Source organism: Haliotis rubra, unplaced genomic scaffold, assembly GCF_003918875.1.
Source record: "Haliotis rubra isolate DU_JTF1 unplaced genomic scaffold, ASM391887v1 Scf212, whole genome shotgun sequence".
NCBI classification, from domain to species: Eukaryota; Metazoa; Mollusca; class Gastropoda; order Lepetellida; family Haliotidae; genus Haliotis; species Haliotis rubra.
Window position 1 is genome coordinate 1,082,467 of NW_025766137.1, and position 15,941 is coordinate 1,098,407.

Below are 15,941 nucleotides of genomic sequence, written 5' to 3' on the forward strand. Positions count from 1 at the left end.
AACCTGCGACGGTCTTGCGAGGCAGCGATGTAAATCTTCAGCGCGAGATCTTCTGTGTCGTCAGGCCTGAGGATGGTGGACAACAGTGGAAGAGTGAAGAGTCTATCTGGCTGCCCTGGCAGCTGAACTGGTCGGAACCTCTTCGATTGTCAGATAACTTGTATGTGCACAGTATGGACTGGAGTTCAGGCACTGTAGAATCTTGTCGCCATAGCTATCTCTGTGTTGATAGCTGCTAAATGAGTAGCAAGGGTAGACGCCTTCAATTTTCTACACATAAGCAGATGTAAATATTCAGCAACAGCCTAGGCAGATGCTGTGAGGAGATAGTATGCCTTTCAATCTGCAGTAGTCTTCAAACTTCCTCCACTTGTCATCGTAATGAGATCGAGTGAAAATCCGATGAGCCGAAGTAATTGCAGCTGCAAATCTTCTGGGGTACCCTTTGGTGATTAATGATTTCAGTAGATGCGCCAAACATGAAGATGTAGTGTCTGCGGGCACCAGTGTAGTTGATCTGAGTGTGGATCGACCATGGTTGGGTAGGGCAATTGTTGCACTAAAGTGTGATCGCTGTCTCACTATAATCCTTTAATGCTGCCTGGCACTTCACCGCCCTCTTTGTTATTTCGCAGAATGTAGTAGTCCCCTGTTGATGTGATAGATCCAGTGCGCAGGCATTGCATTCTGTCGAATATGTAGTCGAAACTTCACACACAAATTCTTTTTCATGTGATAATACAGTGAACTGTATGGTAGCCATCGTGGTCGTCTACCGAGTTCCGAATCACTATCTCCAGTCAACTCCCAGTATGACGTCACCGGGTGTATTATCAGGTTGACCTCCAGGATATTTGGTGCAATAGATGGTTAACTCATTACGCGCGAATGAAGTTGGAATCAGCTCTGACTTCTTGATGTTGAGAATCTACTCTTGCTGGTGGTGAAATTGTAGATGTTGTAGGAGGATGTGTCGATCTCTTGGAGCATGTATACAATATCTCTTGGAGCATGTACACAATCATCAATGTAAGCCTCGAACACAATGCCTCTTCCATGCAGAAACTCAGTGATGTGTTTCATGATGTCAGTTAATAGCCATGGGACGTAGAAATGCCAAATGGGAGGACCCTCCATTAGTAATGATTTGTAGAGCTTGTATCTGCACCGAGGGGTAGGTTCGCTGAACCGGATTGCTCATCAGCAGTGTAGATCCTATGATCCGTAGTTTGTAGCCTTAGCTGAGTGTAGATACGACAAAGGGGTCTTCCAAAAGGGTCCAGTTGCGGGCATATGTACCAATTCTTCTGCCAACTGGTGAATCTTCGATCGGGACAAGTAGGGGTAGAGGGTCCCAGTCACGCAAATGTCTCTGACAGTCATAGCTTACCGGATCCATCTCCACGAGTTGCGTCCGACTTCTGCGCACCTCTACCATGGGATGTGGATCTGGGTTGTTTCAAAAAAAGTTCTGCTCCGACTGCACCATATGACTGCGTCGAATGGACTCTTGTATTTGCATCTTCTGTAGTTTCAGAAGTTCAACTGATACTTGGAACTGAGTATTTAGCTCCACATTTTGGTAGAAAAATCACGGATGATCCCGTTGACTAGGTAAGGACTCAATCATGGTTTGCGAAGCAGGTCTACTCTGTAGCGGTCATCCCATGAGGTTTGATTTAGTGGGTTAGGTCTCCAGATCACTGTATCCAAATGTACCAGATCCCAATCTGTTGCAAAAGTATAGATGATGTCCAGTAGCTGATTCATTAGCGTTCGCCGAATGTGAGCCTAGAAAAGTCTAGATAGCAGATCGCCTGGGGTCTTGCTTTTTAGACAATTGTAGATGTCTGCTATCCATGCTAGCATGTGCGTCGTATATACAAGTTCGATGCTACCCTCAGGCGTAGACAGGTCCTCCGAATACGTGGGAGAAGGAGAGGAGGTTCGGCAAGCGTTGACTGAGATCGGTGAACACTGAGGTAGGACTTGAGGACCCTGATTCTTAAGCGTATCTGGTTGCTGTTCTTGCTTCAAAGCCGTCGACATGACTCGCATTTGAAGTTGGAATTATCCCAAGAGACAGGTAGGTTTGACTGCTCATTCTAGTAGCCTGCGTCGAATAGGTAGAGATGTGTGGGATTGCTGATTCTTTAGGGATCGTTGAAGCAGACAGGTTCACCGAACCTAACGCAAGTTCGAAGGCTGAGACGCAGTGGCCGATAAAGGGGTTCGTTGAACGTGTACTAGTGAACAGTCGGTTCTCAGAAGGAAAGTCGTAATCGCTAGCCAGTGGTGCAGCTGAGGACTGGGTCGTAATCGTCAAGGATGGTTGAACTGAAAGCGAAGGGAACACTGAACGTCTGGGGATGTCTGGAGATATGAGAGATCATGACAGTATGAGGGGTCGCTGATCCTGGTTGGTTCACCGAATCCCAAAGGATCACCGAAGTAGACAAGATTGTCAAATGTCTGGAGATGTCCGGAGGGATCGCCCAGTGTGTGAGAGGTCTACACAGTATGAGGGATCACTGATCCTGGCTGGATTGGTGAACGATGAACGACCACCACTTGCGAAGAGATGCAGTAGCCAAGTTTGGTCTGGAATTGGACACAGCGATACCCAAGGGATTGCCGAATCTAGCTGGTTCAACAAATCATGAGGGTTCAGTGAGTGGTGGGTTCGGTGGTGTGGTGTTCCGCGAACCACTGAAGGCCTCCGCAGGATGAAATAGTTGTCTTAAATTCTTTCTTTCTTCGATCTCAGCTGAAGTAGAGCCTGCATAGGCTGCACCCGATCTTCCTCTTCTATTCTTCAAACGCAAAAGACCAATGCATTGTATGTGTATCCACACAAACTTTTCTTTTCCTTGACGTTGAATCTTCTTTCCCCATGATGTTAAAGGTTATCTAAGTCAGTTTATAGACAAGAAAGAGAATGACTACACAAAGGGATCACATGATCAATCAAAGGACAGGTTGCATGCTTCACAGGAACTGCCAGAGTGTTTTGGTGAAGGGTTCTAGAGAGGCCCAAAACTTTGTTTACAGTTCATTTCCACTCAACCGTCGATCATAAGAGAGAGTACAAGACGTGATGCACTTGGCATCTTCACAAGAATTATCTTGACTATATCTTAAAAGTGTTTTTAACAGGTCCATGGTGTGTTGAAGTGCTTTTAACAGGTCTGTGATGTGTTGAAGTGTGTAGAACAGGTCTGTTGTGTGTTGAAGTGTGTAGAACAGGTCTGTGGTGTGTTGAAGTGTGTAGAACAGGTTTGTGGTGTGTTGAAGTGTGTAGAACAGGTCTGTTGTGAAATTGGGTTTAACGTCGTGCTTGAGAATATTTCGCTCATATGACGACGTGCATGCGTGTGTATGTGTATGTGCGGCTCCTTGTACTAGAACAGGTTTGTGATGTGTTGAAGGGTATAGAACAGGTCTGTGGTGTGTTGAAGTGTGTAGAACAGGTCTGTGGTGTGTTGAAGTGTGTAGAACAGGTCTGTGGCATGTTGAAGTGTGTAGAACAGGTTTGTGGTGTGTTGAAGTGTGTAGAACAGGTCTGTGGTGTGTTGAAGTGTGTAGAACAGGTTTGTGGTGTGGTGAAGTGTATAGAACAGGTCTGTGGCGTGTTGAAGTGTGTAGAACAGGTCTGTGGTGTGTTGAAGTGTGTAGAACATGTCTGTGATGTGTTGAAGTGTGTTGTAATGTGGAGAAATGGATTGTGTGAGTATAGGCGCATAAAACTGGTTTGTGTTGTGGCAGTGGTTTGAGAAAATTTAATATTGATGGCGGGATGGTGTTAGAGCACACATACAGATTTGCTGTGAGAAGTGCTTGCGGATTTAGGACTGACCTGAGAAGTGTTTGGAGTAGAGAGATTCATATTCCTCTTCTCCAAGACTCTCACTATCAATTTTTCGGCCTCCTTTTTTGTTGCCATGCCACTCCTCTGGCATAGGTTTAAACAACATTGTGATGTCCTGTAAGGAAACCTCACGGCTTGCAGCACTGGAGCTGATCTCATTCTCAATCCTCATGACCCATGAGACATTGCCACTGGGCCCACGGATGTTGACTTCTGCCCAACCAATGCACCAGCAGGTACAGGGAAGCAGACTCGGGGCAGAAGGGCTTCTCTTCCGGCTCACTTTTTGAACCTGCATATTACAGTTTTGCAATGCTAACATCAAGGAAACAATGAGATACTTTTTAATTTGAACATATACAGATATATTCTTTTAAAGTCATTTTCATCTTAGGTCATCAAATTCTCTGGTTTGCTATTGACAAGGTGTTTTGGGATTTTGTATTTTTTTTTTATTCTCTTAATAAATGCCTTCTGTTTCCAGTCATTACTGTATCAAATATCTACCTCTGTCACTAATTGGTACCTTTATTAGTTGATCATTTCAAGCTATCAACTATCATTTGACTCAAGTTTGCCCAAATACTGTTCATAGTGAGTATACTTGTTTCAACTCTTAAATAACACATAAATTTAAACAAACCTGCAGAGGTTTACAATTCTTTAAAGAGAGTCGTCCTTGGGGTACATTTATGCATTTTCTGCGGCTGAAAATGTCCTGTGACAGTTGTATCAATGTTTTAATAAAAATATTGTACAATAAATAAAAATCTTTATATCTATTATACGGCCCCCACCACGTGGAGTTACCTCCCTGCTACGCATGCTCAGCCAACCAGGTAAGCACCTAGGCCCGTATCATCATTCCTTCTGCTGAATAAATCAGTGAACAGAATTGCGGGGAGGTGGGCGGCCCTACCCCAAGGACGACTCTCTTCAAAGAATTGGAAACCTCTGCAGGTTTAGTTAATTTTTTTTCAGAGAGATCGTCCTTGGGGTACATATATGCATCGACTCAGACTCCAAAAGACCGGAGGCCAGGGAGGAGGGAATTCTGTCAAAGTACACATGAATAGCGATCATTAGGAAGAATGTAACAGACGCCTTAGGAACAACACTCACCAGTCACGTGTCCCGAAGCATCCGCGAGAGGCATTATGGGAGGGTAACCGACAGGGAGGATAAGTACTTAGGTCTGACCTCACAGGTTAAGCATAGCAATTCGCACACAGTGTGAAAATAAAAAACCCCGCCCACATCATGATCTATTAGAGAGCACCGTAAGGGGGAAAAACCAACTCACAACCAACCATAATCTCCGGAGAGAATCGAAAGGAGTTAGATCACACAACAGCGGATATATCAATAAAACACAAATGAAAGCAGCGTCAACTAACCGGATAACCCAGACTCACTCGGTCAGGGTGGCAGGACACTGTCCACTGGAGAGAACAGAATGGCCAAAACGTGCACGATCAAGTGAATGTGTATCGAGCTGATAGTGCCTGATAAAAGTGCTAGGCCTACTCCAAATAGCGGCAGAGCATAGCTCTTCAATGGGTAGTGCCGATGCAAAAGCCTTTGACGTGGCTACTGCCCTGACCGAGTGAGCCTTCAACCCCTCAGCACAAATGACCGATACAAGCCAGCGAGACAGGGTCTGTTTGCTCGCCGGCACCCCAGCCTTCCTGCCACCGTAACAGCAGAACAGATGGGTACCCATACGGATTCCCTGTGTTCGTTTGATATAGACCTTGAGAGTCTTTTGGACATCGAACGGGTGAGTGCCCGTTGCAGAGGTCCCCGATGTGGAAGGCTGGGTAAGAGTAGGAAGTTCGATAGGAGCTGTCACATGGAAAGCGTGATCGACCTTCGGGCGGTAAGTATCCGGGAGGCGAATACTGACACGATCTGGATGGAACACAGTCAGCGCCGGGTCTGCCGACATAGCATGTAAGTCGCCGACCCTACGACCGCCACCAGAAATACAGCCTTCAATGTTAACAACTGAATGGAAATAGCCGAAAGACGTGAGAAGGTAGGACTGGACAGCCAATCTAGCACAATTGACAAATCCCAAGGTGGGCTGGTTCGCCTGACAGCAGGTCGAACCCGATCCACGCCAGCTAAAAAGCTAGAAGAGCACCATCGACAGGGGTGTGAACAGTGGAAATAGCGGTGGAGTAGCCATGAATGGTCGAAGCCGCCAAGCCTTCCTCCAAACGAGCTTGCAAAAAAATCCAGTACTCGGACTAAATCCGCAGAAAAGGGATCTGCAATGCCCTTATCTGAACACCAGCGCGCATAGCGGGACCACCTATCCTCATATTGAATGTTTGTCGAATCCCGCCTCGAAGCCAGAATTGTGTCTGCAACTGCTGCAGGAATTCCGCGTGCTTCAAGGCTAGACCTGAGTCCAAGCCACCCACTGAATCCTCTGGTCCGGTATTCGAGAGCAGAACACAGGTATCTGATTCGTCCTGCCGGACGCAAACAGATCCACCTGGAATGATACGTACAACTGGTAGATAACTCGAAATATCTGCCGGTCGAGCATCCACTCGTGCGGGGCCAGGATCCGGCGAGAGAGAGCGTCTGCTCGCACGTTCTCCAGATAAACAGGAAGCACCTGACAGTCGCACTGGTCGCACCAGAGGAGAAATTCCCACGTCTCCCGAAGGAGCTCTATGGACACCGTGCCCCCTTGCTTCAGGATGTACGTCATGGCTGTACGGTTGTCCAACTGAAGACGAACCACCTGGCCCTGAACATGCTCCTGGAAGCGCTCGAAAACCAACTGCACAGCTCTCAGTTCCAAGACGTTGAGTCCGGACACCGACAGACTGCCCAGAACACCCCCCAGCCCGTGAGGGATGCATCGGTTTGAACTGTAAGAGCTGGCGTCGGGATTTCCAAAGGGATCCCCTTGGTGAGATTCCCGACATTGGTCCACCACTGAAGGTGAGGAGACAACCACCTGGGAACTGTGAGACACTTCTCCAGATCCTCCGAGTGAGCCCACAGACTCGCCAAAGCTTGCTGTATCGGGTGCATCCTCAACCACTACAGAGATAGTCGCTGCCATATGACCCAGTAGACGGAGCCAAGTCCGCGCTGGTGCCTGGGGCTGGGAGAGGAACGAAGACACCATCTCCCGTACTCTGGTGACAAGATCTTTGTGAGTTTGGAACCACGCCCCGAGAAAAACAAGTCCTGGGTGGGTACCAGGTCGGATTTCTTGAGGTTTATGATCCACCCCAGTCGAACTAGAATGTCTATCACCGTGTGGGTAGAATCTAGGCTCGCTGGCTGAGGAACCAGTCGTCGAGGTAAGGGTAACAACGCCTTCCTTGTGACCTTGCGAGGGTAGCTGGCACTAACATGAGCTTCGTGAACACCCTGGGGGCAGTGGATATGCCGAAGGGGAGCACAGTGAATTGGTAACCCATCCCATCGTAAGAGAACTGGAGGTACTGCTTGAATGATGAATGAATTGGCACATGTAGATATGCATCCTTTAGATCTATCGACGTAAGCCAACGCCGGGCTGAACAGAGGAGATCACAGAGCGAAGTGTTTCCATCTTGAAGGATGGAACCTCTAGCATGCGATTCAACCCCTTGAGGTTGAGAATGGGACGGAACCTGCCGTTCTTCTTCGGAACGAGGAAGTACGTGGAATAAAATCCCGCCTGTTCCTCGCCCGGTGGTATGCGCTCTATTGCGGACTTGTCCAGCTAAGCCTGAACTTCGCCGCGCAGTATACCCGCCCTGACCGGACAAGACGGCACCGGAGTGCGACGTATGCCAGTGAAATCTGGCGGGCCTCACTTCCACAGTGGTAGATGGCCGACACTGACGGTGGAAAGCACCCAAGTGTTGCTGGTAGTCTTCTGCCTCTCCGGCAGGAATAGAGAGAGGCGGCCCCCCACTGGGATGTGTGGTAAGAGAGCGTGAGTGGTCCCTTGCAGACGAACTGACTGGGATGGACCCACGGCGACAGCCTGCTGGGTTAACAGGAGGTCGGGGCAGACCTCCTGCGCCCGCAAAAAGGCTGATGGGAGCCAGACGAAGAGGACTGCTCCTTGCCCTTACCTTTGGCGGGACGGCTCCTCCTCCTACCCCTGCCCAGCAGCTCGGGTGTAGGCTGCACCCCAGAGGAGGAAACCGCTACGGGAGCGCGCGGGGGGGAGAAGCCCGTGGATGCTCCAACAAGGCCTTAGAGTCCTTGAAGGAGGTAGCTGCAGCAGCAGCCTCCCGAATGACCTGCTGAGCCCCCGGAAACAACGTCGCTCCCAGACGGAACGGAAGGGCTAGCAAGGTCTGCTGTGTCGCTGCTGAGTAGCGGGACGTCGACAGCCACAGCTTGCGCATCCCCATGACTGCGCACATCACCATAGATGCCGCAGACCGCAAAGAGTCGCGCGCTAGGTGGGCCTGCACTTCGGACAACTGGCGAAGCAGAACAACATGCGGGGACACGTCCCCAGTGCTCCCTTCAGCCTCCAGAGCCGACCTTTGGATAGAGGAAAGGTAGGCCTCATGGATCACCACCCGCACCTGCTGCATGGCATTCCGATAGACTTCCTCATAAGTCCGGTAAGCCGACGAGAAGCGAAAAGTGCCCTCCGGCTCCTCGACCTCCCAAACGTCCATAGACTCGGCACCCGAGCCCGAGTCAGAAACCAGGTCTCCTCGTGAAGAGGATCCGAACCCCGACCCGGTCGGAAGCCGAGCCCCAGACACCGAGGAAAGGGAAGAGCCGAAGGAACTCCCCGCTCCGGAACCGACACACCACTCGAACCCCAGTCCCGAGACACGGGAGGAAGACCGGGCAGAACCGACTCCTCCGCTCTCATGGGGCAGGGCAGCGCAGGGAACGGAACCCCAGGAATCCTCAACAGACCCTGCGCCAGCACCGAGAGGGGGAATGGGAGCGAACCCTCCCCCTCCGGAAAAGCCGAGGCGTCTGGACCCGAAGCCAGAGGCAAAGGATCGACAGACACCTTCAGGCTAAGGTATCGAGCCAGGCTCGGCAATCCCACCCCCAGACTCTCCGTCTCCTGCTCAGAGTGGGCGAGGAACTCCTGACGGAGACCTCCAACCGACCGTGAACAAGGGACTTCACGGAGTCCATATGCTGCTGGAAAAGTTGGGTTATTAGTGACATATCAAAACCACTGTGGGATGACTGGGGAGGCCGCCTTATGCGACTTATGTTTTTTAGTCGGTTTGGACTTTTTGGCTTTAGACGGGGGAACCTCCTGGGTAAGTTCCCCTCCCGCCTCTCACAATTCCTTGTAGAACGGGAAATCCGCGGCCCTTCGTTTCTGGGCCCGGGGAGAAAAGGCCATACAAAGCTCACAAACATCGGAGTTGTGTCCCACCTTCTCAAGGCAGCACAAGCACTTATCGTGCTTATCGGCTCGTGGAATGTTCTGCCCGCAGACAGAACACCCAGTAAACGCCTGAAAGCAAACACGCAAGCATGTAGCTAACAGCGGAACCAGCAGCATAAATATACATGTACAAAACATTGAAAATACTTGGTTAATAACGCAATATGACAACCACGTGGCACGCTAAACTTCCCACCATGGAAAAGCAACACGTGCGTAAACCACGGGAAAGATAGCGTAAAGTTAAATACAAAGTCACAAAAATGAGAAATAACAGACTGCTTAAGTCTTATTAAACTGTTCCATCAAGAACAAATAAAGACCATACATACAGGTGAAGTCTCAGACATTATTCTCTTTAGAAACAAGATATTCAGCAAGGCAACTCTACACGTCTGAACGGTAGAGTGACAGCAGAAGGAATGATGATACGGGCCTAGGTGCTTACCTGGTTGGCTGCGCATGTGTAGCAGGGAGGTACCTCCACGTGGTGGGGGCCGTATAATAGATAAAAAAAATTGTATTTATTGTACAATATTTTTATTAAAACATTGATACAACTGTCACAGGACATTTTCAGCCGCAGAAAATGCATATATGTACCCCAAGGACGATCTCTCTGAAAACGAATGAGGGATTTTGTAAACCTCCTGAACTCACCAAAAAAGATAAGAGTCCAGAGAGTCCCCTGACAGGGAGCTACCAGTTTGGACTCCGACATCGTCACTGCCCCGTGTGACACTGAGATCATCATGTGACCACTTGGTCTGAAGCACAGCACTATCATCAGCACAAGGGGAGGAGGCAGGCTCCACCTGACTCTGACTGCGGCTTAGACAGGCAGCAGACTTGTGTCTGCGACGCTCTCTCTTCACCAACGGCTTTCTAGCTTCTTGTGCTTCATGATACAACATAATACATTTCTCACATACGCCGGCATTGGCAGCCTTAATGCCACTCCCACTTGTTGTTATGGTGATGATTTTGTTACCAAGCAGCCATGTTTGATTCTGTGTTCCAGAGAGTAAGAACTGTACCAGCTGAGACCTAGTGAGAAAATATCATATCACATCACACTCAAAACATTCTTATTCTTGAATAGAAACAGATACATTTTAACAGGGGTTTATGTTCCATATGGGACAGATAGTGTGTCAAGAAACAATAAATCTATGTAATATCAAATTCATACATACATTTAAGTGAGGGTTCTCTGATCACATGACCTTTCATAATGACAGACAGTCTTGTGTACCTGAAGACTGACCTGTGAAATACTGAGTCAACTAAAATGTTGTGCACCTGGACCCACTTCTACATTTAAAGATGTTCTCTTGCAAGTTTACTTACCTGTGAAGTTGTGTTACAAGAGAGATGTTCTTGTGCACCTGTGAACTCACCTGTGTGGTCCTTGTTTAGTATGGGTGTGTTTGTAGGCTCACCTGTGTGGTACCGCTGACACTAAAATCCTTAACATTACTTCAGATTCACCTGTGTGGTACTGCTGACTCTAAAATCCTTAACATTACTTCAGACTCACCTGTGTGGTACTGCTGACACTAAAATCCTTAACATTACTTCAGACTCACCTGTGTGGTACTGCTGACACTAAAATCCTTAACATTACTTCAGATTCACCTGTGTGGTACTGCTGACTCTAAAATCCTTAACATTACTTCAGACTCATCTGTCTGGAACTGCTGACACTAAAATCCTTAACATTACTTCAGACTCACCTGTGTGGTACTGCTGCAAAGTTGGCAAAAGTATATCTGGCCATGACATCAGTGCATGTCTCAGTTAGTTCCCGATGGAAGAGAGTCATTTTCTCATCTACAGGTGGTGGGTCTCGTTTTGTCACAGCAGATCCAGACACCATTCTGCGTCTGCGATTCATACAGGAAGACATAACAGCAAATGTTTCACAAAATATCTCGACATATTTCATCAGTGCTGCTGTAGTGACACATACTATCTGAATGGTGGGACCTCAAATGGTGATTGATGGAGGTGTGAGGAAAATATAGTTGACGAGTCTGTTCATAGAACACATATCTGATCAACAACCATACTATAATTATGTATCTGACCTGACCTCCTTCATGTATGTATGTAGATGTATCTGACCTGACCTCCTTCATGTATGTATGTAGATGTATCTGACCTGACCGCCTTCATGTATGTATGTAGATGTATCTGACCTGACCTCCTTCATGTATGTATGTAGATGTATCTGACCTGATACGTCTATATATGTATCTCACTTCAGGCATGGAACTCCCTCCAACAGGTGAACAGACATACCTGACCCGTCCCCCTTCACTGTATGAGCCACTGCGGATACGATTTGTTGAGTCCTGATTCCTGTTGTCCTGATTCTGGAGGTTGTGCACAGAGTTCTCCTCAAACTGCTGCAGCACATTAGCCCTCAAGCCCTGAAGAACACCATGAAGCATTACCCTACAGACAAGACATCCTACATCATGAGAAACTAGAAATCCAGGCCATGCACCTCTGTGAGACATCCAGGCCATACGCCTCTGTCAGACATCCAGGCCATGCACCTCTGTCAGACATCCAGGCCATGCACCTCTGTCAGACATCCAGGCCATGCACCTCTGTGACACATCCAGGCCATGCACCTCTGTCAGACATCCAGGCCATGCACCTCTGTCAGACATCCAGGCCATGCACCTCTGTCAGACATCCAGGCCATGCACCTCTGTCAGTCATCCAGGCCATGCACCTCTGTCAGTCATCCAGGCCATGCACCTCTGTCAGACATCCAGGCCATGCACCTCTGTCAGACATCCAGGCCATGCACCTCTGTCAGTCATCCAGGCCATGCACCTCTGTCAGTCATCCAGGCCATGCACCTCTGTCAGTCACATCCAGGCTATGCACCTCTGTCAGACATCCAGGCCATCCAGGCCATACTCTGTCAGACATCCAGGCCATGCACCTCTGACATCCAGGCCATGCACCTCTGTCAGACATCCAGGCCATAATGCCCTCTGTCAGACATCCAGGCCATGCACCTCTGTCAGACATCCAGGCCATGCACCTCTGCCATCAGTCATCCAGGCCATGCACCTCTGTGAGACATCCAGGCCATGCACCTCTGTCAGACATCCAGGCCATGCACCTCTGTCAGACATCCAGGCCATGCACCTCTGTCAGACATGCAGGCCATGCACCTCTGTGACACAGGCCATCCAGGCCATGCAGACATCTCTCTGTGAGACATCCAGGCCATGCACCTCTGTGACACATCCAGGCCATGCATACAGGCCTCTGTCAGACATCCAGGCTATGCACCTCTGTCAGTCATCCAGGCTATGCACCTCTGTCAGGCCACACTCTGTCAGGGCCATGCATCCACATCCAGGCCATGCACCTCTGTGACACATCCAGGCCATGCACCTCTGTCAGACATCCAGGCCATGCACCTCTGTCAGACATCCAGGCCATGCACCTCTGTGACACATCCAGGCCATGCACCTCTGTGACACATCCAGGCCATACGCCTCTGCAGACATCCAGGCCATGCACCTCTGTCAGACATCCAGGCCATGCACCTCTGTCAGACATCCAGGCCATGCACCTCTGTCAGACATCCAGGCCATGCACCTCTGTCAGACATCCAGGCCATGCACCTCTGTCAGACATCCAGGCCATGCACCTCTGTCAGACATCCAGGCCATGCACCTCTGTCAGACATCCAGGCCATGCACCTCTGTCAGACATCCAGGCCATGCACCTCTGTCAGACATCCAGGCCATGCAGTCATCCAGGCCATGCACCTCTGTGAGGCGCACCCAGGCTCCAGGCCATGCACCTCTGTCAGACATCCAGGCCATGCACCTCTGTCAGTCATCCAGGCCATGCACCTCTGTCAGACATCCAGGCCATGCACCTCTGTCAGTCATCAAGGCCATGCACCTTTGTCAGTCATCCAGGCCATGCACCTCTGTCAGACATCCAGGCCATGCACCTCTGTCAGACATCCAGGCCATGCACCTCTGTCAGACATCCAGGCTATGCACCTCTGTCAGACATCCAGGCCATGCACCTCTGTCAGTCATCCAGGCCATGCACCTCTGTCAGACATCCAGGCCATGCACCTCTGTCAGACATCCAGGCCATGCACCTCTGTCAGTCATCCAGGCCATGCACCTTTGTCAGACATCCAGGCTATACACCTCTGCCAGAAATCCAGGCCATTCATCTTTGTTAGTATGAGACATTCAGGGGTGCAAGCTGTCAAAAGGCAACAGGGTCTGTAGGGTAGACTAGTTGTTTAACTGTTCACTCATCACTTTGAAGACCCGTGTTTGATTCCCTACATGGGTACAATGTGTGAAGCACGATTATTGCTGGATTATTGCTAAAAGCGCCATAAAACCATACTCACTCCTCAAAAGGCAATAATTTGCATTCTGTCCTTTACCTTGTGTATGAACTTGACAAATCCTTTCCTGAATGGGAGGCGACAACGGACAAACCAGATGGCGATAACATGGTGAGCCAGGGACACTGTGTAGTGGCTGAACCTGGGAAGGGCAATAGATAATGAACACTCACTGTATGTATCAGCCCTTAATTCCAGCCACAACTCAGCCTTAACTATTGTCACATTCAAATATAACAAATCATTCTCATACTATCACTGGCCTCTATGTAATATTATGGGAAATAATCCTACATCTGCAGCCAATGGACATCCTATATCATACCTTTATCGCTGATTCATAATTATTTTACATTTGTGACTTTATTGATAATTGAGGAAATACTGTGCAGAAGTTAACAGTTGGTTATAAATGTTGAGTTTTGATCAGCAGCTCCTCATATATCTGACTTCATTTTTAAATTCTGGCAATATATTTCCTGAATATTAAGTATCATGCACCTATCATCCAAGCAATCAGTCGGTTGCAGCAGAGATACGAGTCATCATAGTTTGAAAAACAAAAATACCCCTAATATTTTATCCTTCATGAAAGTGAGTGCTGTGAGTCAACTATATGCTTGAATATTGATCAATTTCTTCAGCCCCAGAGGATGTGTATGATACTTACATAGAATTAAATGACACATATGTTCTTGTTTTGGTAAGATTATGTTGACAGAAGATATGTTGTAATTTTGTATCTTCTATATAACTTTGCTTTATGTCCTGATTTTCAGCACTCAAAGACAACTGTAGCATTATGGAATTAATATGTCAGACGTTATTCAAGCTTCTTGTGCAAGTCTTAAATAACCAATTGCAAAACATCAACAAAATGGCCTGAAATGAATGATCAGCTGATCCCACTGCTTCGCCTTGTATGGCTATCAGCTGATTGGTTATTGCAATGTAAGCAGTCATGGTCATCCCTGATGTATCATGGAAATACGGAAGCAATCATTTAGGATATAACAGTAGATATATCAACTTTAAGGGAAAAGATATACTGTCCATGCACCTGCTTGAACGTTACCGATAAAGGTGAAGGCTATACTGGTTAATTGTCTCGAAGTGTAATAGAGTAACACATACAGCTCGCATATAACATGCACTGTCCGTTTAATCTAATTAGCTGGTAAGTGAAGGGAAGATAATTTGAAAGAGATCACCCAATAAAGAGAACAATATAATTTGTCATAAAGTTTACTAGGGTAGCCAAAATGACATCACACAGCTGATTTGGAGGATACCTGTGCATTTTCAAACTCACGTTTATCCCTCTTTAGAGTTAAAGATTTGAAAAAGTTATCACAAATATGCATTTTGTATTATTTTTTATATATGCATGGTATTTAGGTGTTGTGTATCCTGTCGGGAGCCAAGTGAAGTCACTCTTTAAATCTCAGTAGTTATGAAACATTTGCAAATGCAAATTTTCAACATACTACTTACTTGAATGGGTTTGTGTAGGGGAGAGCTATGGCAAATACACTCATGTACTGGTCTTCAACAAAGTTGGCATAAAGATTGGGCAGCCTGACAATGCCTGAAACATCCATATCATAACATACTACATCATACTTTATGAAACATCTTTACTAAAGTGGACATGAAGATGCTGTTTGTTGTTTACTGCTGCACTCAGCAACATTCCAGCTATGTGGCAGCAGTCTGTAAATAATGGAATCTGGAACAGACAATCCAGCGATCAACAGCATGAGCATCGATCTACACAATTGGGATACAATGACATGAGTCAACCAAGTCAGTGAACCTGACATCCGTTCCAGTTAGTCCCTGCTTACGGCAAGCATGGGTTTCTGAAGTCCAAATCGCTCAGATCTTCACGGGTCCCATATGTCTATTTTTTTTATATCAAAAAGGGGAACAAATTAGTGAAGAAACCTAAATTAAAGAAACATATCTGTAACAATCATAAACTCAAGGGTTTAACACTGATGTTGTATTTATGTTTTTACTTTGAACAGAAATCACAATCTAACTGTGATCCCTATGATTTTCTCATCATGAAATGGAAGTGAGTGCCCTGGATCCACAGTATCATTAGTCTGTCAACCTCAAGAACAAATAAACATCAGACACAAAATGCTGCTAAAATTACCATTTTGCTTCAGCTGGTTTGGACAAGAAGCTTAAAGATTTATGACAGATACAATGCCACGATGTTCATGTGGATGTTTGGCTTGAAGTTGAAGGGTCAG

At 47.5% G+C, this 15,941-nt stretch overlaps 1 protein-coding gene across 1 annotated transcript in view; it reads right to left on the minus strand.

Annotated features, from left to right (window-relative positions):
• The window catches only part of LOC124276719 (tuberin-like), a 141,628-nt gene that overhangs the window by 42,732 nt on the left and 82,955 nt on the right, over nt 1-15,941 (minus strand). The window contains exons 23-30 of the mRNA XM_046712362.1: nt 15,172-15,265; nt 13,717-13,819; nt 11,571-11,701; nt 11,003-11,152; nt 9,927-10,313; nt 9,255-9,335; nt 8,428-8,836; nt 3,857-4,160 (exon numbers count right to left, since the gene is read on the minus strand). Coding sequence (XP_046568318.1) covers nt 3,857-4,160; nt 8,428-8,836; nt 9,255-9,335; nt 9,927-10,313; nt 11,003-11,152; nt 11,571-11,701; nt 13,717-13,819; nt 15,172-15,265 — 1,659 coding nt within the window. The remainder of the gene's footprint in view (nt 1-3,856; nt 4,161-8,427; nt 8,837-9,254; nt 9,336-9,926; nt 10,314-11,002; nt 11,153-11,570; nt 11,702-13,716; nt 13,820-15,171; nt 15,266-15,941) is intronic.